The sequence below is a fragment of the Montipora foliosa genome, chromosome 5 (assembly GCF_036669935.1).
Source record: "Montipora foliosa isolate CH-2021 chromosome 5, ASM3666993v2, whole genome shotgun sequence".
Taxonomy (NCBI): domain Eukaryota; kingdom Metazoa; phylum Cnidaria; class Anthozoa; order Scleractinia; family Acroporidae; genus Montipora; species Montipora foliosa.
The window spans coordinates 32,026,919-32,051,918 of NC_090873.1; the positions used below are offsets into that span (position 1 = coordinate 32,026,919).

The following is a 25,000-nucleotide window of genomic DNA, read 5'->3' on the forward strand; positions in this document are numbered from 1 at the left end:
AAAAAGAAAACAAACCAAAAACAAGCAGAGGAATCTTGAACAAGATGAGAACACTTCAATTGAAAGAAGAAAACAAACGACAACAAGACAAGGTGATTGTATTAACACATCGAAAAGAAGAACCTGGAGGGCCTCCCTTTGATAAACGATTTTCTCTTTTTTTTTGTAACTGACGACACTGCTGCAAACCAAAACAGTCATCAAGATCGATTGGTGTGGTGGTTTGTACGTCAAAAACCGGTCGTAGCTGTAGTCTTGTGGAGTTTAGGAGTGTGGTGGTTTATAACGAAAAATCGTCTATTAAAAAACAAGATCGACATTTCTTGCCTACCCAATCAATCCACATGGAATTACGAATTTTGTCGATATTGTATGAAACAAGGGTGGTTAATCAAGCCTTCTTCTGATGTCAAGCTTCGAGAAGAAACTGGCGGCCACCATCAATTGGATTCTCTTTTGAAATCATCTTTGATACCGACCTCTTTCTTGGCCACAAGTGATGAAGAAACTACTGCGCTTTCAATTTATTGGGTGACAGAATTCTTTTATCATTGTAGTGATGCTTTGTTAAAATTCAACAACCATCAAAAACCTCAAGATGAAGGAGAAGTTAGCGTCACCACTGAGTGGCAAGAGATTTTTCTTTTAAAAGAAAACGGTAGCGATGACTTGGGCCATTCCAACAACGAAAAAAATTCCTTGGCCTGACGATTACGAACTCTGTTTCGCTTTATCGGAAGTGTGTTTGTCTGCTTTTTATCTTTTAACAGCTCATCAATCTCTTGTATGTTTTGTCTATGAATTGCAATAAACGACTACTACTACAACAACTTGCCATGAAGCATTAGTAGAAGTTCCACAAACGACGTCCTTGTTAAACAACCATGAGAATGAGGATAACCAGGTGACCATGACGTTGGAAAAAAATGCACCATATACCATTTCTTTACCTGTCAATTTCAATCGTATTTTTATGCAAGGAATTGAAACATTTGTCTGTCAAAAATGGCATAAAATATTGAGCAAAATAGATCAGACCACCCAGCCAACAGCAGCAGCAGCAGCCGCCGCCACCGCCGCAGCAGCGCCAAAGGATGATGCGGCAAAAACTAGCTTGGAGATCCAAAAAAAAAGTGAGTTCATAACGATGATCTTTTATTTCAATACATTGTTTGCAAGTAGTTGTGACTTCAAATGATCTATCCTCATTTTTTTAGTATGTTTTCTTTTTTATTTGATCTCTCGGTAGACGAGAAGCTCCAAAAAGCTTACACTGGGTTGCCTGTGGTACGCGTTACACAAAGAACTGCGGCCTTCCAGTCAATTTTTTTTAAGTGGGGCGTCATTAAGACCACTTGAGGGGTCACCCACATGTCGCGCCAGCAGAGGCCCTTTGGCTCACACATTTAATTATTTTGTAATGGCCTGTCCCATTTTAAGGTCTTTTAGTCTTTTAAGCTTTCGTAATAAATTCAGTTTAAAGATAACAAAACACGCTCTTGAGTAAAATTCACTCGTTTCTTCTTTAAATAAATAGTCTGCAAAAAACTAACTGCAAATTGCTGACGGACGTTTTCCAGCATGTCTAGCAGTTGGACTAAGCAAACGTTTATTGCTCATACAAGGACTAAAGGTGTTGTTTCCGCTTCATAATGTGATGGTCTAATCTGATGCCAGGTCAAAACATTGTTTGGCTTTGCGGTTGCACCAGAAAAAGGCAACCCAAGAAACAGATGAAGAAAAAAAATAACATAGTGTTTATATATAACTATGAATCGAATTCTCATTGAAAGATCTTAAAAACACGAACATTTTTGCCGTCTCTAACATTTTGTCAAAAGGAAGAAATTGATCATGTGCTAGGCAACCGTAAAGGTGCTCGTGATCACCCCGTGTCAACTGAATGAACTACAGGAAAGAATGTTTTAGAGTAGAACAACATACTTTTTAGCGAAGAAACTTCCGTTGTTAGTTAATTTTGTTGTAATATTTAACTCAATATTTAGATTTCTTCTGTCGGGCCAGGAAGCCTTCTTTGTCGGGTTCCTGAGAAACGTATCTATTTTGACTTCAGGGTGAACTATTTACACAATCGAGAGGTTGAGTGGCCATGTAATTGAAAATCTAAACATCTATGAGATACAAAAACAGACTTGCGAATTACCGCAAGTCACAATGCTGACAAGCACAAAAGCAGAAGAAATGGTTAGGTAAATATGAAGTTTGTTACTATCTGAATGTATTTGGGTCAGAGTATTAAATAGGGATATATTGTCATGCAAATTATGTAATTTCATGACTCTCAAAATTCGCAAAGAAGCGCGAGTTTCATGTACACAATCTTCGCACTAGCAAGTCGCAGCAATAAAATTGGATTAACCAGGAAGTTAAAAGAATATTGTTGGCTTCCCAAATAAATTTCATCTTGCAGTGCAATGACAAAATCATTTGTCAGAGAAATAAAATTCCTTTCTCCTCGTGTATCACATTTCAACGCACGTATGCAAATTTGTTAACTCATTTTTAACTCGATTTCCGGGAAAAATACATAGTATTAGCAAAAATATTATTTCTCGTCAAGTGTTGCATCTTTTATGTTCAAATAACAGCTAAAATTAAAGATTTGTTAACGATCTATCCGTCGGCTTCCTGGGAGAATACTCTCTAGAGAGTAGAGGAACTTCCAACGTTAAATAAGGTGTACCTTTACCTTTACCTAGATATTTTTTTCATAATTTAATATTATCTGTCAAAATTTGCACAACAGTCAAATCATAAAAATAGCAACGCACCTGACAAATTTAGTCGCATTACCTCTTCGTCGAATTTTAATGCTTAACACAGGAATTTTTAGTTATTGTGAAAATCTTTCTAAATTTGTTAGCAATCATCCTTTCAAATTTCAGAGAAAGCGACCGGTCTGCGAATATTTTACGAGTTTTTTTCAATGGGATGTCAAAAGGCCAAGTGGATGTTATATGCATAATCGGGCAAGTTGCACGTGTGACCCGTTATAAATATTTTTCACAAAATGTTTCCGAATCGTCAAGTATCACCACAGAAGAAACGAAAACCATTCTAAAAGCTTATTTCACGCAAAAAGTAGGTTCTGGAGGTAATTTTGAGTGTGGAAATCAAGTTTACAGCAGACGACAAATGCAAACTTACGAGCCACGGTATAGTTAACACAACAGAAAGAGTCGCTTACCTTATATTTTGACACGACAATGCTTTACTATTGCCATAAAAACTATTCAGTTGAGCTCGCATATTACACATGATGAGTTCATAAAAGCCACCATTTTCCAGCAAAATGCTTTTTGAAACAAACAACATATGTGCTATAAGAGGCAAAAACCCTTCCCATTTCATTTAATACGTGCGTGAAGACAAGAAACTCAATCGTGTCAAATTACACTCCGTGTCAAAAACGCAACACGGTAAATAAATTTCCCTCGAGTGTTTAGCATCAAACCCTTCACTGAAAAACCCTTTACTTGAATTATCAAGCAAAAAATGGGCAACAAGCTTTCTTTCAAATAATTTTTGACTAACAGGAATTTGTGAAATTTCCAATTGTTAGCAGAAGACTGTGCAGAATTGAGTACAGATCCAAGTCTCTAATTTGTTAAACCCATAAGTTACTAGAGAATTTTCCATTTGATTTCAGCGTTGTACAAAGTACCACACTCGTACAATATTAAAACTACATCTCACTTTGATTACGGCTCGACAGGCGACAGATTGTTGTTGAAGTCCATTACTCGTCGCTTTTAAGATTCCAGTTTTTTTTTTCAGCGCCTTCCTTCTTCAGTATCCAATAGACTTTCCATTATTAAGATCCATAAGGGTATATTTTACTTAAAAATCCACTAAAATGCCATTTGTGTTACATGACTTTCGACGCCATTGCCGGTTACGTTAATCATTCTACTTTGTCCACCAGGGAAATCTACACATTTCCCACTACCCTCTCGATCCTAAGACAATACGCGCAGAAGGCTCTATGCATAAAGACACCACTTAGCAGGGGAGTGACAGGCAAGACTTTTCCCGACACAGAAAATAACAAAAAAACCCACGAAATGAAACCGAGATTCCGACTGGGTTTGGCAACCCAGTAATAAAATTTCTTGGGTTTTCACAACAACGAACTCCAAAGTACTCTTGAAGTGGACTCGAGTCACGAACGATTGGCAAGGTCACCTTTCCAAATACCCTTTACTAGCTTGGAGATACGACTCTTTGGAACATTGTCATATCATTTTAAAGGATGGAATTTATCGAGGTTACCAATTGGTTTGTTTTGACAACCATATCCCATCATCACACCACGACAGTTTCTTTGCGGCATCTAAAAAAAAAATTTTGAATTATTTTGAGCTTCCAATATCGTGACAACCACCGAAGTCGACACAGCCGAGCTTTTTTTAGAGGGTTTAAAAACGTTTTGCCAACACAAGCAGTTTTGGGGCTTAGATTTGAACGACGACGACGACGAGCTTCAAGAAACCAATTTGGCGAACGATGAGGGTACTTTGATGTTTTGTTTGAGAGTAGGGCGTTTGATTTTTCAAAAATACGAAAAACAATTTCGACCCAAAACTTGCCAAAAGGTGATGAAGATTCAACCATTGGACCCATCGACCAGGGTCAAAGACTGCGATTGACTACTAGAATCGTACTCCAACAACATTTACAGCCACACCCCATATCATCAGGCATTTCTACTACCAGGCTTTTAGGATTAACAACCGGAACGCCGAATAACAACATCCATGGAAAACGACAAAGACTCTTTGGACGAGCCGTAGGAGACGCTTGTTGTTACTTGGTAAACGAAAAGGATGTCACTTCATGTCAAACTATTTACGCCCCCGAGCTCATTTGGTCGCAACATGATTTTTGGGGCAGCAACAACCTTTCTAACCCTAACACATCAGTGAACGACGATTTCTCGTTATCTTTGTACTCGAAGCGATTGACTACACCCACAACACCGATCCCCGTGAACGTGGACGACTTTGCCATTTGGGAAGAAGAAGTGACGTATAAAATAGCCGAAAAAGAAAATTGGTATGTTCAAATCAAGACCCAATTTGAATGTGTACATCCAAAAGAAGAAACCCCTAAAACTTGGGCTAAAACAGCCACACAATGGAGCATCATCTGTCCAGCACCCTACACAAATACTAAACTTTTTGTCAAGACCTTGGATCAATTGTGCACTTGGATGGTTCGTGGTATTTACAAATAATATTTGGTCCATTTGATTTCTCCTTCATCTTCCAGTTAGTTATTACTTAGTTCGCATTTCTATAAAAAACGAAATACTTGACAGCATCATTTATTATCAAACTGTCAAATTGTCAAACTGTCAAACTGTCAAAGCAAAAAGAAACTACGGCTTCGGTCATCATTTCTTGCTGATCATCATCATCGCCACGACTATCAAGCAAGCGACGAACCATCAAGCAAACGAAGAAGCAAAAAAAGAGGAATGGCATTCATTGGTTGATTTTGTTACTACTACTACTACTACTATTGGTGGGAGCTGGTATGATTTCAGCAGTGCATCCCTTTTCATCTCGACAAAAGTCAGTTCAACAAGACGATCTTTTGGAACTCTGTTTTTTGTTTAAAATCGAATTGAACCGTAAACTTCAAGTTTCCTGTCTGAAATACGAAAAGGGACCCATTTCAAAACGATTATGTGAACTTACCATTTCGAAAATTTTAAGAACAATAGAGCGGCATCAACAAATGTTGCAGTACGATTTTTCATCCTCCTACTCCTTGGATGATGTCTGGCTTCCACCGTTGGTTTTTTCTTGTCAATAACATCAAAACCAACTGCAACGAACGTGATCAAACCTGAAAATGATTGTTTGTTTGTTCAAGCCTACTTGAATACATGGCAAGATGAAACGTTTTCCACTTCCTTTTGGTTTACTCGAAAGTATCAAGAACCCAAAAATTTTGTACTTTTTCTTTATTCAACATGGATACAAAATGACCACCATCTGCAGCCCATGTTGTACGAAATGTTTGAAATCTGGAAACGTGACGCTAGTGATTTGGGGCATTCGACAACTTTCACCTTTCCATCGCTAGATGATCTCATTTTGCGGCTTCCTTTTTTACCACAGTGTGGACCATATTGTCTCGACCTCTACATACATGGAGAAGAAGAAAAATAATTTAATGCTACCAGCAATAAATGGTGTTGTCGATATCGAATGATCGTGTGTGACGAAAAAAACAACTCGATTTTAGATGATGGTAATAATTTCAAAAATTGGAAAAAAAGATGAGAGAGAAAGAATTTTTTTTTGGGGGGGGGGGGGGGGCATTCACTTGTCTTTTTGTTCGTTGAAAAAAAAAATCGTCGTTTTAGATTTTTTTAGTCATTGTTTAATAAAAGTTTTTTCGAATAATCGATTATTAATTTTGGAATTTGGATAGATTTTTTTTTTTTGGATCATGAAGTATTAAATTAAATTGATTTTTTGGCGGCGGCGGTGGACAGCAAACCGAACAAAATGAATTAACTTAACTCTTTTTTTGTTTTTTTAGTTAATGGTTTTTTTTCTTTCAAATTTGTGATTACTTTTCATTTTTTTTTGGGTTAATTGATGGATGTGGATGACTAGATGGATTGTGGTTGGTTGATGAATGTGAATGTCTAAATGGGATGAGGAAATACAAAAGGGCATTGTAGTAGAAGTCAAAACTTTCTTAGCAGCGTAAGACACAACCATGGGTCTTTTTTTTCAAAAGTGAAACTGACTGACCAATGGGACACATCAAAACCCAGAAAAATAAAAAATAAATGATTTTTTTGGGCACAGGATCACAGGGGCACTTAAAAAGCCAAAAAATCCCAAATTAAAAAGAAAATCAATAAAAAAATGGTGGTAAAAATTTTTTTTTTGAATCAGCCTTTTTTTCTTCCGTAGTCGTTAACATTCACTGATTTCAAAAATAGAGATTTGACCGCAAGTAGTCGTAATAATAGTAAATGGTTTTTTTCTTTTGTGTTAAAAATATTAAAAAATAGAATTGATTCAAGAGAACAAATGGGCTGTTGATATTTGATTTTATTTTGTATTTTGAAAAAATACCACTATATTAGTGAATCGAAGTAGTAATATGCGAAAAAATGGTCACTTTTTATGCTAATTAGGTAAAGGAATGTGGGTTCATAATATGCTAATGAGCGTTTTCGCGGAAAAGGGGCGTGATTTCTTAGAAAAATTCTTTTATTCTCTCTTATTGTTATTAAGATGGCAGAGGGAGGAGAAGAACGTGAAGCAAACAACGAAAATTTAGTTGAAAGTTTTGTCATAAAGTTGGAGAATCCTATGGACGGAGATGGTGATGAAGATGAGAGATTCTTTCCTCTTCTTATTTTTGTTAAAATGACTTTCGAAAAGATTGCTTTTTGTTTAAATGAACTTGTGCAGCAGTTGAGTAGTCTTGATTTTGATCAGAAATTTAAAAATTTGATAAAGGAAAGAGAGAGCATTATCGAGTGGATGGAAAGTTTCAAACTGATTAGTAATGGAGGTTTTTTAAAAGTGAGTGAAGAAGAGAGTGGGATGATAGAGAAAGAGATCAAGAGAGAGGAAGCTATTGTAGAAGAAATGCTGGAGGTTTTGATGAGCTGTTGGTATGTGGAGAAGGATTTAGCGAACCCGTTGAATGGTGATTTGGATGAATTGGCATTTTGTCTACCTTTGACGGGTGAGTAATTTTTATTTCATTTGTTTTTTGCTAAGGGGGAAGATAGACGTGATTTTGAGACTCTCGATGGATTGCGGGCTTATGAGCAACGAATGTTATTTCAACATGCTACTTGTAACTTTACTTCGTTGGTGAAGGAGCTTGAAGATGGTGTTCGTTTCGATGCTGTTTTGTGTGATTTGTTTATTGAGAGAGAAAGAGTGATAAGGTGGTGGAAGGACACGATTAATTATTTGGAAGATATAGGAGTGATTGGGGAGAGTTCCATTTTGTTAAAACAAGAATTGAAGAGAGAAGAAGAAGTTATTGACGATTTATTTATTTTTTTATTGGAATTAAGGAATTTACAAATCATAAAAGAGGTCAATTGATTGTGGTAAGTTGATACACTTTGTTGTGATGGTCTGAGAAAAGCGTACGTGCTATTGATCAAGATGGTTGATTTTGGCTTTGAAGTTAATCTTTGGTATCCTATAGTTCTTTTGGCTATTTACTATTATGCTGAACATCATGGTCTAGTTCGGGAAGGTATCTTCGATTTTGTGGGACGGTTTTTGCTTTTGTATGCTTTTTGCCTTGTAATTAGAGTCGTCTGTGGGGTAAGATGTTATATTTGTCACGTTTTCTAAGAAAGCGTTACTCATTTCTGAGAAAGAGTCATTTATGTTTATGTTTTTCGATATGGCATCTTCTTCGAGTATGGACGCAAATTCAAAAGAAATGCGTGACATGTTTCGTAGAGAGACAATATTTTAGACAAAACAAAAGATATTTGGATCCTACAAACGAGGAGGAATTTTTTTTTCGTTTTGAACAAATGAAATTAGAATTAATAAGAATTAGTTGTTTACACGACCTTAAGCGTCAAGAAATTGCTAAGGATGAGGTGTTGATGAAGAATGGAGAGTTGCTGTTGGAGATTCGAGCACAGATGGAAAAATTAAAGGAATGGGAAAGTTACATGAAAAATGTAGAAAGAAAAAGATTGTGTGCCGAGGGCTTAAGTAAGTAATTTGATACGTTTGAAGAGAGAAATGGCTGAAGGTGGACGTGATGTTTTTTGGGAGGCGAGACATGATAACCATTTGAATATTTTTAAGGAAAGAATGAAAGATGTCGTATGTAAAATACATCAGTTTGACATATCTTATCGTCGGTTACAAGGAGTTACTTCTCTTCACCTGCTTTATCCAGCTTTTGTGGAAATCTGTGATGATTTGGCTAGTGTTATTTCATGGTTGGAAACTTGCATTGCACAAGAGTTTGTTGGAGATGTTGAATTTTTGGAGGAATTGAGAAGAGAAAAAGACGAAATGAGACATTATTATGACATCATGTTTCATATGTCTGCTGGGATATTAGATCGTCCTCACTAAGGTAAAAAGTACATTGTGTTAAGTTTATCTTATTTTGAAAATGAATTTTGCTTTTTATTTTTTTCAGGAGAAGAAGTGTTAGACTTTTAAAAAGATGTCTCAGTGGACCATTGACGATTATTTCACAAAGGAACAAGAAGAATTTAAGGAACAAGAAGAGGAAAAATTCAAGGGACCAGCTACAAGGAAGAGATTTAGAGAAGAACTGATACGTTTAGTTTTTGATAAGATTGTATCGACTGTTTTTGAAGATTGGTATGATCGAGAAAGATACTACGGTCTTTCAAATATATTGTTGGCAGGAAAACCGTATGATGACTTTGTTTCTTCCACAAGAGAAACATATTTTATCGATGATGTTGCGTTGATGGAAAATAAGGTTAGGAGGGGTTTTGAACATCCCATGTGGCATATCCAAGTTGTAAAGGTGATTCTACTTGTTCCTGTGTTTATAAAATGAAAGCTGAATGTAAGTTTTGAAAATAAAAGATAGTGACAATATATTGTGTGTGTCATTTTGAAGAATGGATGGGAAGAGTGAGTTTCATAAAGGGGAGAGAGATGAACCCTATTTAGAATCTTTGTGGCGTCTGCCGTGGGTGTTACATGGAAAGTGTGTGGGTGTTCCTAAGTTGAAACCTCGAGAAGAAAAGTGGAGGTGGAATTTTGATTTCATTCGAAATCCTACTAAGAGTGGACCTTCTATTTGAAAAAGATGGCCGTTTGTTATTTTTGTGATGTGAGTTTGGACGAGAATAGAAGAGATGTTACAAGCTGTTGTGGAAAATATATTCACCTTGAGTGCACTACTCGTTTTCTTGGAAAGGAATGTAGATGTTGTAAATACCCTTGGCCAAAAGATGCGGTGAGATTACTTCGTAATTACATGGAATGGTGTCATGTGAAGAATCTGACCTCAGGAAATCAAGCACGTGTCAGACGATCAATAGCGTCTATTGATAGAGTTGATGAATTTTATTATAAATGGATGGTTGTAGATAAATGGGGGAGGGAAAGTGCTGCTCACAATCATGAGGACCTTTGGATGACTTTCTGTTGAAAAAGAAGACGAGAACAATTTTTTAGTCATTTGTAACGAAGAACTGTTTGTGAGAACATTAATCATGGAAGACTTAATGGGTGATGATATCAAAGTTTGTGCTTTTCGTGAAATGGTGTGTTATTTTTCTAGAAGGTGTTTTATCAATTGTCTGGAACGTGATATTTTGCTTTTTGTTTTGTTTTTGTGGACTGTCTAGAACGTGATGTTTTTCACATATTTTAGGAGAAATATTATAAGAAGATTGGAAAGGTCGTGACTTCACTATCTTACAGTCATGAAGTTATGAGAAGAATTTTGGATGGAGAAGAGATAAAGGAAGAAGACAAAAGAAAAATTAGTTTAGCAATGAGACAATATAAGACCGATGTTCGTGCTCGTTTTTGCCGTGTTTTGATGGAAGAATATGTAGGGGAGATAGATGAATTTTTGAGATTGATGATGTTTGACCCGAAAAACTTACCTTGTTGGTTCGTCAGTGAGACGAAATTTAAGATGTTAAGATTAGGAATCTTTAATCTTGTTGTTGAAGCTCTAAGTGGGTTTGACTCACAGATTTATTTTTAATTAAAGAAAGAGGAAATATGATGACTTGTTATTCATGTGTTGGGATAAAAAGGAGGGACGGTGTCAATTTTTACATAAGAGACAACCATGTTCGCGTTTCTGTCCATTTGGTTTCACATTATTGTTGAAGGGGCTTTTCCTTCTCTTATTCCGGACAAAGTCGGAGATGAGATTGAAGGGATGAAAATACAACAAGAAAAGACTACGCAGCGACACTTTCAAAGGTCTGATGTTGAAGATGAGACGGAAGGTGTGAAAGAAGAGCACATACCGCCAGTAGTCAAAGAGGATTTTTTATACATAAAGGAAAAGGAAGAGAAAAAAAAATTGGCGTCCTTGTAAGCTCTCGTATTTGTCAGATGGGGAGGAACGAGATATTGTTGTTAATAATTTTCTTGCCTTGGATGATGATGATGATGAGAATTAGGTGAGTGTTGCTCAAACGATTCATTGATTTTTGTTTTGGTTTTTGTCTTAATTTTTATTTTTGTTTTTGTGACAGAAAAAAATGGAGAGTTTGAGTTTGGAGGATTTAGTTTATACGATACTCGAAGAGGAAGATGATCTTGAATTGGATGAAGACTTAGATGACATTGTCAATAGATTTTTATCAGAAGACGATTTTTCAGAAGACGATTTGGAATTGGAGGATCTTGTAACCAGACTTTTGACAGAAGATGAAGAAGATGAAGACATCATTCAAATTGGTGGTAGAGGAGATATCAATCCTGCTCAAGTTCATTTAAATTTTGATGGAAGAAGTTTTGACTTAAGATCGCATTGGGTTTATCATAATGAGAGGTTTGGTATTGATGGAATAGCTTATAATTTTGTTGTTTCTCCAAATTTTTCTCCCACAGAAGTTTTTGCGTCTTTTGATCGATTAATTTCTGAAGTTTATGATTTTATGCGTTCTAATTTTCATCCCACTGACTACGTAGAGATTTTTGTTACTTCAAATGAGTTTCGAGACGGTGGGTTTTCTATTCCTTTAGCCCAAGTTCGAGATTTAGATGAAAGAGTTTTGTTTGATAGGTTTGGATTGATAGTTCAATCAAACGAAGATATATCTTTAGATCATGGGAGTTTAAAAGTAGAGATCTATCATGTTAGTCTTCCTAGTGGTGGAGGGTATTCTACAAAATTTTTGCTAAGTTCATTTGGTGTTAAAATGGAGAAAGTATTGAATGACTCCAAATGTCTTTACAATGTACCTCGAAAGTTTGATCCATTTTGTGGTGTTGTTGCTCTAATTTTGGGTTTGAGATTAGCCAATGGTGGGAGACTACCGCGACCTGAGCGTATAAAAGCTCGTCGAATGCGTCGAATGTGCAGAACTTTGTTGAGACAGGCAGGCTTACCTGTCGTACCCATGAATTTGGAGGGGGTAAAGAAAATAGCAAAATTAGATGATTACAATTCTCATCCTATTTGTGTCATAAGTAGGGAACATTATAATACTCCCATTCTTAATTGTAATAGAGATGCTAGGGGGAAACCGATTATTTCATATCTTGTTGATTCTCATTTTTATTTGGTAAAGAGTGTTAATATTTTGTTGGGGCGAGAGGGTAGATTATGTTTGAATTGTTTTAAGTTTTTGAAGAATCGTGTTCGAGCACACAAATGTGATAAAGATTTATGTTTAGATTGTAAATGTTTTTGTTCTTCAGACAAAGATGGGAAAGAAATAATTCAGTGTCCTTCTTGTTTTAGGATTTTTAAGAGTAGAGAATGTTTTAATAATCATTTAACCTTGGGTAAATCTATAAAATTTTCAAGTAAGACATGTGTTTGTGAAAATTTGGTAGCTTGTAGAAAATGTGGGCGTGATTTGAAAGCTAAGGGTGGGGTTAGTACAGGGAAAAATGCTTATGTCTCATCCTCATCTCCTCAACACGAGTGTTACATGTCTAACTGTTCTTCTTGTAAAAGAATTGTTAATTTACGACATCATTTCTGTTATTTACAGCCTTTGAATCCCTCAGATGAGGTGCTGAAGAAACGAATAGATTTGAAAAGAGGGGAGTATTGTTTTTTTGATATTGAAACTATGAAAGTTTACGATAAAGAGAATGATAGAAATGTCTTAGTTCCCAATTTAGTTGTTTTTCAGTTTGAAAATGGTGAAGAAAGAGTGTTTGTTGGGGAAAATTGTATGAAAGAATTTGCTGATTTTCTATTTTTGGGGGAGAAAAGTTTACTTTCTACTGGTAAATATTACACTTTGATAGGTCACAATACTGCTCGTTTTGACATCTTTTACTTGTTACAATCAATTTGTGATGTTAGTTGTAAGGATCCGAATATCTTTTTTGATGGGAAGGTACCTTTACGAATATGTTTTTCTTCTAGAATCCAAGTAATCGATAGTTATAGATTTTTTCAATGTAGCTTAGATAAGTTACCCAAGACCTTTAATTTACCTGTGAAAAAGGGGATGTTTCCTCATGAATTTAATGTACCCGAGAATCAGGATTATATGGGAGTCATTCCACCTTCGCAGTTTTTCGGTACGAAATTTCTGAAAAAAGAGAAATTTAAGGAGTTTGAAGAATGGTATCTTGAATGGGGGAGAAAGTATCTTAATCAAGAAATCGGTGATTGGGATTTTCAGAAAGAGTTGCTCGATTACTGTAGAGATGATGTGAATGTTTTGAGATTAAGTTGGTTGATTCTTTGGAAAGCCATGTATGAAATTACTGGTTTTCACATAGGTATTGAGAACTGTACCGCAGCCAGTTTCAAAAATATAGTGTGGAGAAGTACCATTCCACCTTTTAAGGTAGGGTTAATACCTAAGGGAAATTATTCGAAGAATCATACTCAATCTAAAAGTGGGAAGTCGTGGTTAATTTATCAGGATTTGTTATTTTATGTGGGTGAATTAGAGTATTCGGGAAAAGGTAATGGGGAACGAACAGTTAAAGTTGGAGAGAAAATGATGAGAGTAGACGGATATCATGAAGAATCCAATGATGTCTTGGAGTTTTTGGGGTGTAACATTCACGGGTGTAGTAAATGTTATCCTGACGATTGTTTCTTTTTTTACCGGAAAGAAAATGCTATTGAATCGAATGGAAACACTAGATAGGATTGCAAAATTGAAAAACGAGGGTTATAATGTTCATTACATTTGGGAATGTGAATGGAATGAGATGGTGAAAAATGATGAAGAAGTAAAAGATCACTTAGAAATGATAGACCCTTATTCAACTGATTTAAGAGCTCCAATTAACCCTTGTGATGCGCTTTATGGGGGGAGAACTGAACCAATCTGTTTATTTAGAGAGTGCGATTTGACAAAGGGATGTATTAAGGCTGCTGATTTTACTTCTCTTTATCCTAATGTAATGAAACAGGAGGTATTTCCTACAGGTCATCCAGTCATTATTAGAGGACCTCCTCATGATTTTGATTATTCGTTAGATAAGTATTTTGGTATCATGAGATGTCGTGTGTCACCTCCTGATGATTTATTTCACCCTGTTTTACCGAAGAGATTTCAAACAGAGAGTGGGGATGAGAAATTAATTTTCTCTCTTTGTGGTAAATGTTCAAGAAAACAGAATTTCGTTCTTAATTGTTCTCATTCTAGAGACGAAAGGTCTATTGAGGCTGTTTGGGTAACAGTAGAGGTTTATGAAGCTGTTAGAATGGGATACCAAATTTTGGAAATTTTTGAAGTGTGGGATTATCGAGGGAGCGAAAAAGGGTTGTTTGCTCCATAAAACAAGAGAATTCGGGTTGGCCACAAAATTGTGAAAGTGAAGAAGACAAACAAGATTACATCAAAAGATATGAAAAACACGAAGGGATAAAACTAGAATATGATAAGATCAAAAAGGATCCCGTAATGAGATTTGTTTCTTAAACATTACTTAATTCTTGTTGGGTTTTTTGGGCTAGGAATCTTGATAGGAGAATTACTCGTTTGACTCACGAACAAAGTGAATTTTTTGATTTTGTAACGGATCACACCATGAGAGAAAGGGTTTTTCGTATTCTTAATTCAAAGACTGTTTTATGTCATGGGTATAAGAAGACTGATTGTGTAGTACCTAATCGTAAGGGTAATGTAGTTCAAGCTGCTTTCGTAACTGCTTATGCTCGTTTACGCTTATATGGATTACTTAAAAAGTTAGGTTTCAGAGTTCTGTACATGGATACTGACAGTGTTTTTTATTATTCGTCAAAAGACGAAGAAGAGTTTGAACCCGAATTAGGAGAGTATCGAGGAGACTTGACAAACGTATTAGATGTAAAGGATTATGATGAAAGTTGTGTCATTTCAAAATTTTGTAGTGGTGGACCTAAACATTACGGTTATGAGGTCTTTTCTGAAAAGAGAAATGAAAAAATCGCCACTAAATTCAAGATTAGGGGGATAGGATTAAATAGAACCACTGAGAAAGAAGTGAATTTTGAGAAACTTGTAGACTTGATCATGAAATCACAATCCTCAGATTTACCGAAAGAGAAAAGTGGGGTTGTGAAAGAATTTTGTGAGGTACCTAAGTTTGACATTAAACGTGGTAGCAATGAAGATCCTTTTTCTCTTGAAACTAGAGAGATTCTGAAGAAATACAAAGTAGTTTTTGATAAGAGAATTGTAGATTGGACTAATTTTGTGTCATATCCCTTTGGATATGTGAAATGAATAAAATGATGAAGATGAAGAAACGAAAATCATTTGTGTGTTGTTTGTCTTGGGATGATGACTGGGGTGGAGGAAGTAGCAAGTGTGAGTTGTTTTCATCGTTTCTTAAAATGTTGTCTCAAAGAGAATGATGAACCAGATGGAGACGCACATACTGAAGTGAAAGTCGAATTGAATTTTGTATGTTGTGGTGGAAAGAATAAAAAGAAAAAGTCAAAGGTCAAATTGGAAAGATATAAATCAAGGTCTTTTCAATCTTTATTCTCATTTCATCGAAAGAGAGACGATGGAAACAAAGGACATGGCTACGAATACGGAGATCGTGGAGTATCAAATAGAGTCAAAGAAACTGAAGTCTGAAGACTTAAATGGTTTTGATGCTCCAGATCCATTGCATAAATATAAAACTGTTAATTGGGATCCTTTGATTGTCGATAGAGAAAGATTGGACGAAACAGTGACAAGGAATCTTGAAAGTGCTTTAGAAAAGAGATTGAAGAAGATTTTTTTGATGCAGCTGGAAGAGTACATTTTGAAAATTTCTGATGATGTTGTTGAAAAATGGGTGGACAAAGTTTTGGAGGTTGCTGGAATGAACTTTTTTGATTTTGTGATGGAAGAAAACATGGCATTTTGGACAGAAGTTCAGGAACGAGTTGCAGAAGAAGGAGAAATCGAAGAATTTGATGAAATGGAAGAAGGGGAAATCAGACATTGAAAATTCACCAGTGGCCTTTGCTTCTGCAAGAAAGGTTTATGAATTTTTAAGTAAGGAGTTAAAATTGAAGATTAAGTATAGTGACGTTAAAGACTTTGAAAGAAAGTATGTTTTTCCTAATCAGATTATAAGGAATAGAAGGTTAAAAGAAGTAAGACCACCTTATTTTGCTAGTGGTCTAGATCATACGTGGCAATTGGATTTAATAGATCTACACGCTCACCCTAATTCAAAATTGGGTAGGTTTGTACTGAGTAAGGTCGATATTTTTTCTCGTCAAGCAGACGCTAAAGTAATAACTGGTATATCAGCTGTGCACGTATTGAATGGATTGATAAAAATAATTCAACGTGGAAAGAAACCTCATAATATTCAGACTGATCAAGGTACGGAATTTTTCAATAAGACATTTAGTTCTTATTATGAACGTAACTCGATAAAACATTGTAGAATAACAACTGATCTGAAAGCAAGTTTGATAGAGAGGTTTAATCGTACCTTCCATTCTTTTTTTTTTAAGTATAGATTGTATTATCTGAAAAAAACTAATAGAGAAATCACCAGACTGGTTATCAAAAATTATAATAAACGGGTTCATTCAGCACTCGGATTTGCCCCCATAAGAATAACCGAGGCTAACAATGGTGCTATTTTATCGAAGTTAATCGATCATAGAATTGATACAGCAAGGAACACACATTTTTTAAAGAAACCTTTTTCTGTATAGGTGGGCGATAAAGTAAGGTTATCAGGAAAACGAACTGCTTTCAGTAAAGATTACAGAGGAACCTTTACAGGAGAAGTGTTTGAGGTATATAAAAGATTTAGAAGATATCCACGTTTTGATATTAATTTATATAAGGTTAAAAATTTATCTGGAGAACTTCTTGAAGGTAGTTTTACCCAAAGGGAGATACAGAAAGTAATATTACCTTCTTCTCCAAGAATAGGTAAAGAAATAGTAAGAAAAAATAAGCAAATTTTAAAACAATTAGCCGATTACCCTGAAGGAGTGGGTATTTGGGTCAAAAAATGAGTAGTAATAAAGATTATTCGTGGGAAAGTATTGATGATGATTTCTTTATTTGGTTGCTTTCTAACGATAAAGACGTGATTAGAGCAAATGATAGAGATTCAGTGCGTTCTCATTTCATTGGTAAATTACCATTAGACCTAGACTTAAGAAAAGGTGTGTGGGAAATGGGGGTGGATAAGGTAATCTTTAATAATGAGCAGAGCAATGAATTGGATTATAATTTCAAAGATGAAGATGGTAATATTAAAAAGAGTGGTAGTCTTTCAGTAAAGAGGTATTTTACGACTTTTGAAGTCATAGAAGATGTATACGAAAAAGGAAAAGATTTGGAATACGATAAGACAGAAGGCTATAAAGACCACTGGGAAGAATTAACTGAAAAATGCAAAATTAAGAAAAGCCCGCCAAAAATTGCGCCAAAAAGAGGAAGACCAGTAGGGTCATTCTCAACAGGCCTAGGTCAAGCTAAGAAAACTAAGACATCAGATATCATCAGGCAAAGAATAATGTCTGGTTCAGGGAGACTCCCAACTCCTAAAAGAGTTTCCACACATGGGACTCGTCATCAAAAATTGCCTTGAATTACACAAAGTAAAATATGTAAGAAGCGATTGCGTTTACATTTATGGGCCCACAGGAAGTGGGAAAACAACCATGTGCAGAAGGGTATTCGATTACTTCAAACAAAGAGAATTCGATTACTATGCTAAAATGGGAGGGCTGTCAAAGTTTTTTGATGGCTACAACTGGCAGCCGATAATACTAATTGATGACCCAGTGAGCCCTGACTGCGAAAAGAACGCAGACCAAATTCAGATGTTTAAAACAATCATAAATGAACATCAAAGAATTGTGGAAGTAAAGGGTGGAAGCATGCCACTAGATTCTGGTTTGATTGTCATAACTGCAAATGTGACACCAGATGGAATGGCAAACGCTTGCGGGTTAGACTGCGCAGACGCCATCAGAAGGCGGCTAACAAAAGATCCTGGAGCCTTCTTCGTAAGAAAACAAGACAGAGAAATCATGACAAAGCAGTTAATAATGATTGTAAAACAAAGATTTCAACTTGACTGCGATGTAGAAGAAGTCTACAAAGAATTAGACATGCCAGACCGCACAGAATATGACTTAAGCTACTGGTTTGGAACTAAGACTAAAAAAACACCTTCAAGAAAAATCCAAGCAGTAATTGAAACAGTTGAAATTGAAAGCAGTGACGAAGAAGAAATGGAAGATTGGGAAGACCCAACAATTGCAACTCAACAACTAAGTCCAATATCTAAGAACATGAGAAAGGGACTAGCCCCATGGAACTTGTAAAAGGTTTAAAAGTGTGAATTAAAGTGTGTTTTATTCATGCAACGATCCAATGAGTCGTAGCACTCGCAAGTCACTTAAGTTGACTTTCTCGATATTATTCTAGGACAAAATGCCGAATCGTAAGGTGGGGAAAAAGGGGAAACCTACTGAGACCTTTTCATGACACGCTTACGATTACGCATTTTTGTCCGATTTTCAGTCCGAAGCAATTGGAATTATTGGATATGATGAAGATAGAGAATGTTACACTTTTATCGAAGTCCCCCAGAAATAGCCTGACTTTGAAAAATTGTGGAACCCTGGTAATTATGATTTACCATCCTGGAAATCTATGTGGTGGAGGATATATCAATATATGCGAAAGAATGTTAGTACTTTCAAAAGAGTGTTAACTCCCGATTTTTCATCTGGAGGACCTATAGATTGGAGTAATGCTCATTTTCAACAATTTTTATTTGGAAATGTAGTTTGGTGGAGTGGACTGGGAAATACTAAGCTACCTTACGATTCTTTTTTCAATTTTAATAATACAAAACGCAAGTTTAATATGTTTTCAGGATATGAAAGTTATATGAAAGCAATTAGCAAAAAAATGGCGATTGTTTTCGTCGTGACTGAGAAATTGGCAAATGCCTTAGATTTAGATACAAAAAGCAAATTTGACCTTTTAGGAGACTTTATTTTTGGTTTTGATAAATCAAAGCTTAACATTACGACTAATGTTCTGTATAAGGGTACTAAATATGTTGTTTTTGATACTGGATTACAAAGTAATTCGGCTTTTACATTAGAAGTAAAAGTAAGTAGATTAATTCCAATCAAATCCACACAAGTTTTCACCACATCTACAACAACTAGAAAAAAAATTATGGAAATAAAAGATGAAAGTGGTGAGAAGAAATTCAAAATACATGGTAGTGTAGAGCTTTTGGAAGAGAAAAAAGTCAAGACTATTTTAAAAGGAGAGTACGATATGAAAAATTTTGAATTCATAAATAGATCTTTGAAAGATTTGGTGTCAAAAGATGTAGAGATGGTAAAATTGTCAGTATTAAATTTGACCTCTCTCTCTCCTGTTTATTCTGATAAAAGAAAAGAAGATCATCTTTTTTCATCAATTATCGATATTAATCAGGGAGATGGGAAAATCATTCATTATCAGAATAAAACAGAGAGAGAAATGCATAAAATCAATAGTGTGTTCACCGATTCATTGGAGATAGATATAGAAAGCGTCTCTGGACCGAGTGAGAAAAAAATACCTACGTTTTATACAGGAGCGACATTTGTAAGTCTTTATTTTAGAAAAGGACGAAGGAATTGGTTTGAAATTTATTGAAAAATGGAAAGAAGAAGAGATGACTTCATTAGACCTGAATTTATGTATTTCAAGGGAACAACCGACGAAGATGGTAGATTAACCATTAACTTTATTCAAAAACCATGTCATTATACAACCGATTACGAAGTTGCTGTCGATTCAATGTGTTTGGACATTTCTACTTTCAAAAATGTATTAGAGAGTGATAGAGATCCTACTAACCCACATATCACTTTTATTGAGAGTTCATCTTCTTCTACTTTGAAAACCAAAATATATTTACCAGAGTCAAAGATTGCTTCTTTTGGCGAGTTTGTAGAAAAAGTCAATGAAGTTCAAAGTAAGTTTACTATAAAAATCAATTATTTAGAACACAAAAGTGAGATAGATATAAAAAGAAATCAATTAGAAGTAGATAAGAGAATGGCAAGGGTTCTAGGACTTTTGAATACTGAACAGAAAGTATCAAAAATCATACAAGACATAAATAGTTCATCGTGTACTTTTACTCTGCTTAAGAAAGGAGAAGAAGTGATAGGAGTGCGTTTAGATGCACAAGTGGAGACGGTAAAGCAATTCAAATAGCTAGAAGACATGATCATTCAGTTTGGAATGAAATTTCCCCCAGTTCTTTTCAATTCGTTCTTGTGGATTGTGACTTTGTCATAGAAGAAATTGTGGGAAAAGAAAGAACTCAAAACTTAGAGAACATTCCTTTCAATCCACTAATGAAGCATTATTATTATTCGCCTAAAAGATTGACATGGAAAAGAATAAATTCAAATGTTTTCTTCTCCTGTTTCATTCGTTTTGCTGACACAAGAGGGAGAAGGTTTAAAGGAGCCGAAGCAAACTGTCAATTGAGAATAAGGAGGAGACAACTGAGATAGAAAAATGGGAAAAGAAGATTATTTAGGAAAAGATTATTTAGGAAATAGGATCTTACAAAAAGGAAGTGGAAATAAAATAAATAATACTTATGGAAATGGTTACGACCCTTATGGACAATATGGTGGTGCTAGAACTAAGAAAACTAAAAGACGACCACTTAATAATCTTGAACTTCTTGCCCAAACAGCACAAAGAGCTGGTGAGCATCTCGGTAATGAAGGAGTGGAAGGGGCTGTGCGTAGAGCATATAAAAATATGAATAACAGAAAAAGAAAAGCGTCAGATTTACCCATTTTTAATCCAGATTTGAATACAATCATCATTCCACCAAAAAGAAGAGCTCCGACACGACAAACAGGAAGTGACGTTAAAGCATTTTTAGCTAGCATAAGACCTTCAACTAAAAAAACAGAAAATCCGAGTGGACCTAATTCTATTCACGGTGTGTTACAAAGAGTAGGGGCAATAAGAAAAGGAAATAAAAAAACTAGGTGGCATAAAGCGATAGGTGGATGATATTTACATGGAAAACATGCTGGAAAACCTATGCCGGGTTGACGAGCAGCTAGAATAAGAGCTTATACAGAAGCGGCTTTAAGAAATTTTAAAAGACCTAGTAGTAAAGCTAGTTCTTCTTGGATGCAAGCTGCCAAGAGACAACGCGGAAGCGGTTTGATAAGTCACGCAATACTTGGTGACGCAGGAAAACTAGCTAAAACACTGGGTAAAAAAGCTCTTTTAAGAGCCGCCGTACCATTGTACGATATAGGTACCGGACTATTACGACGAAAAGGAAGACAATTCCTTCAGAGTTACATAAATAAAAAACAAAAAGGAAAAGGTATATCTGGTGATCTGTCGTCAGTAGCTCAATTCATAATGGAACGAATGAGAAGGCAAAGAGGGAGAGGACAAAAAGGGGGATTCCTTCCTTTTCTCGTTCCGGCTTTGGGGGCATTAGCAACCGGAGTTCTCAGTGGCGCTGCTTCATTTGGAACTAAAAAACTACTAGATAAATTGATAAAATAAAAGACGACGTTCCATTTAAAGGAATCACTTTGTAAAAAGACTTTGAGAGAGTAACATCTTATTGACTATGTTTTCTTACCTTGCTCAAGACAGAGAGAAGAAAGAAGATGGAAAAACAAATGTGGAAGAAGAAAAAGGAAAGATGAAAGCATTAAAGAAACAAAAAGACGAAACCGACAATCTTAAAGAAAAAGTGGTTTCTGAACTTTTGAGAACACAAAAAAATAATGTGGAACAACAAAATGATGATACAACAGATGAATTGTTAAAGGTGTTAGAATTATTGGAAAAAAGAAGTGATGAATGTGAACGAGAACTAGACGCTCATAAACGCCTATTTTCAATAATGATCGGTGGAGGTAATGTGCGCGGGCTAAAAGAAGAAGAAAGTGAAGAAAAAGAAGAAATGCGAGATGTAGCACAAAAAAAGAGAGATAGTGTGAGACTAAATATTCTTAAAGATCACTCAGATAAAGAAAAAATGGAAGAAGAAATAGTGAAATTAAGAGCAATGAATACACAAATGATGCAGTTATTAGGATTAGACCAATCAGGACACAGTAATAAAAAAGATAAAGTCTCTGACAAAGAAGAAAAAGCATCATTAGCAAAGAAAAGGCGAGTAGAAGAAGAAGACACACTTGATTCTCTTTTGGAAGGTTTGAAGAAAAGAGGAAAAAAAATTAAGAAATGAAAAGATTTGCTCAAGTCGAAGTTTTGGAAGAAGACGTTGAAGGACCAGCACCTACACTACCTTTCATAGAAACATGGGATTTAGCTTATCCAACAAAAGTTTATCCAGAACCTTATGAAACGACTTCTAAAAGTTTAACATTTGAAGTGAAAGCTAGAAAAGATAATTGGTTCATCCCCTCAGACATCCAACTACACATGAAAGTACGACCACGATTGGGAAACGGTAACCAACCACACAATCCAGCTAATGCTGCCAGTGGAGCGAACACTCACGTTAGTTTCATAAATGACATAGCTGGTTGGATAATCAAAAGTATATGTGTTAAACCAAAAAGACAACACGATGTCGAAGTGATATCACCGTATTTAGCTTTTGAAGAATCGTTAAGATCTGATTTTCAAACCAGGAAAGCGAGCAATTATTATTTTACCGAGGATATGCTCCGAAGATGAATTATAATCTCCACAAGGATAAATGTGGATTTGCAAAAGCTGCCCCCGATGCCGAAGAATTGGTCGTTAAGAACTTTGAAATACATCAATATAATTTGGGGTGGATTCCAATCGTAATAAAACCCTTACCCGGTTTTTTTCACGAGATCCATAAAGCTTTATCATCTTTAATGGATTATGTGGTAGAAATTGACCTACAAGATGATGCATTTATGTTGATATCCAGAACAGGAGCGGATGATGGTGATGGAGCTGAACAAAATACTTCAGTGTATCAAATTCATCCCAGCCAAATATTTTTGTTAATCAATTATAAATCGATGGGGGGAGACGAAGACGAAAAAATGGAAAAAAAAGTGTTTGCTCTAGATGATTTGATGTTTGACACTTATGATAAAGTCAGACTGGTTTTCAGTAAGACAATTTCAGAAAGCAATGCCGGTGAAGGTGTGTTAATTGGAGATTGGACTTCCTTAGATGGAAGAATTCCGGACAGACTTTTTTTCGGACTTGTCGATGCTGCACAAGTGTCACAGACAACTCATGTACAAGTTCCAGGATTATTCAAACCTTTTGCTTGTACCAAGATTCAATTATACATTGATGACCGTCCTATTTTTGCAAATGGTCACATTAATTGGGCAAATAATCTCAACAATAGAAGATATATGTGGGCCACTCAATGTGACATGGTTGCAGATGTAGGTGATTCTAAAAGAGTGAACATCGGAAATTTTCCTTTAGATAAAATCCAGCATGGTAGATGGTTTGCCTATGTAGACCTGACTTCTAACAGAAAAAAGAAGTAGCCAACACCGTTCGCAAAATTGATGGTATTCTCTCTGCTAGACTTTGGTTCAGTGCAACAAACAATGCAAACAGATGACAACTTGTCATCGGGTGGTTTGAAAGAGGAGAATTAACACGTGTTAATCCGCTGGATAATAGCTGGGCTCCAAAAGCATTCAAAGAGCTGCCAACCAAAATTCCTATCAAGTTCAGTAACATCAGAGACAGTTCGACGACATAAAAATGCACGATACTGTGGAACTTACTTTAGCTTGTTCAAAAGACGAACACATTTCAAAAAATAATTTTTTAGGAGTTTTTGCTGCGGATAAAATCCCTTACTATATTCCCTCTCTTTGTTGTTTTATTATGAATACAGATAAACACGGATTGGAAGGAGAACATTGGGTTGCTATTTTTTGTAAGCAAGGAAAGAAATTTTATTTTGATTCGTATGATGGAAACGAGATATATGGGAATGAAAATTGGAGACAGTTTTTGTCTAAAGACTGGATTAGAAACGACATAGTCTTACAACAATTAGATAGCGATGTGTGTGGAGACTATTGCATTTACTTTTTTAAAAAAAGGAGTTGTATGGAAACACCTAGTTTAGAATTTCTTAAAAAAGATTTTGATGTAGACGATCCATTTTCAAATGATTTTAGGGTGTGGGAAAAAGTACATTCAACCTTTCCAAAAACTTTAGACAAGATGAGTCACGACGTTAATTTTAACGATGTCACAGATGAGAGATTAGTGAAATTAATTAGAGATACCTTAAAAGAAAGCAAGCAAATATGTAAGTCTCGTAAATGTATAAAGACGAGTGTAAGTAGAAAGAGAAAACATGTTTATTAAATCATGGAACTGTGTGAACGTGTCTCGCCTCCTAAATTTACTCATCCGAGTAATATCGCTATATATGGGAATACGGGTACTGGAAAGACTCACTTCTTATATTCTTTACTCTCCAATGCTGATCTCTACTTTTCTACAATAGACGGAGAAAATATAAAGAAAATTGTATATTGTTATGGGTCTGTTTGGCAACCCATTTTTGATCAAATGGTGGAAAAAGGAATTACTCTACATAAAGGTTTACCAGATAATATTAAACTCTTATTTAAAGAACATGAAAGACCAGGTATAATCATATTGGACGACCTACAATCCGAGATAGAAAACAATCTGGAAACACAACATTTATTGACGAAAAACGCTCATCATTTAAATTTATCAAGCATCATTGTTCTCCAATCGCTTTTTCCACCAGGTAAATATGCTACAGTCATGCGGAGTCAATTTGCTGCTTTCATATTTTTTGGTTTCAGA

The 25,000-nt window shown here is 35.5% G+C and overlaps 1 protein-coding gene across 3 annotated transcripts in view; it reads right to left on the reverse strand.

The window, feature by feature from the left end:
- The window catches only part of LOC138003967 (neurochondrin-like), a 104,742-nt gene that overhangs the window by 17,785 nt on the left and 61,957 nt on the right, over positions 1-25,000 (reverse strand). Inside the window, exon 3 of one of the 3 annotated variants that reach the window (XM_068850304.1) lies at positions 5,767-5,853. The exons of 1 other annotated variant lie outside the window; for it this stretch is intronic. In XM_068850304.1, coding sequence (XP_068706405.1) covers positions 5,782-5,853 — 72 coding nt within the window. In that variant the 3' untranslated portion in view covers positions 5,767-5,781. Of the gene's footprint in view, positions 1-5,766; positions 5,854-10,055; positions 10,176-25,000 lie in introns of those variants that run through there. One more of the 3 variants, XM_068850306.1, reaches the window with a different exon arrangement.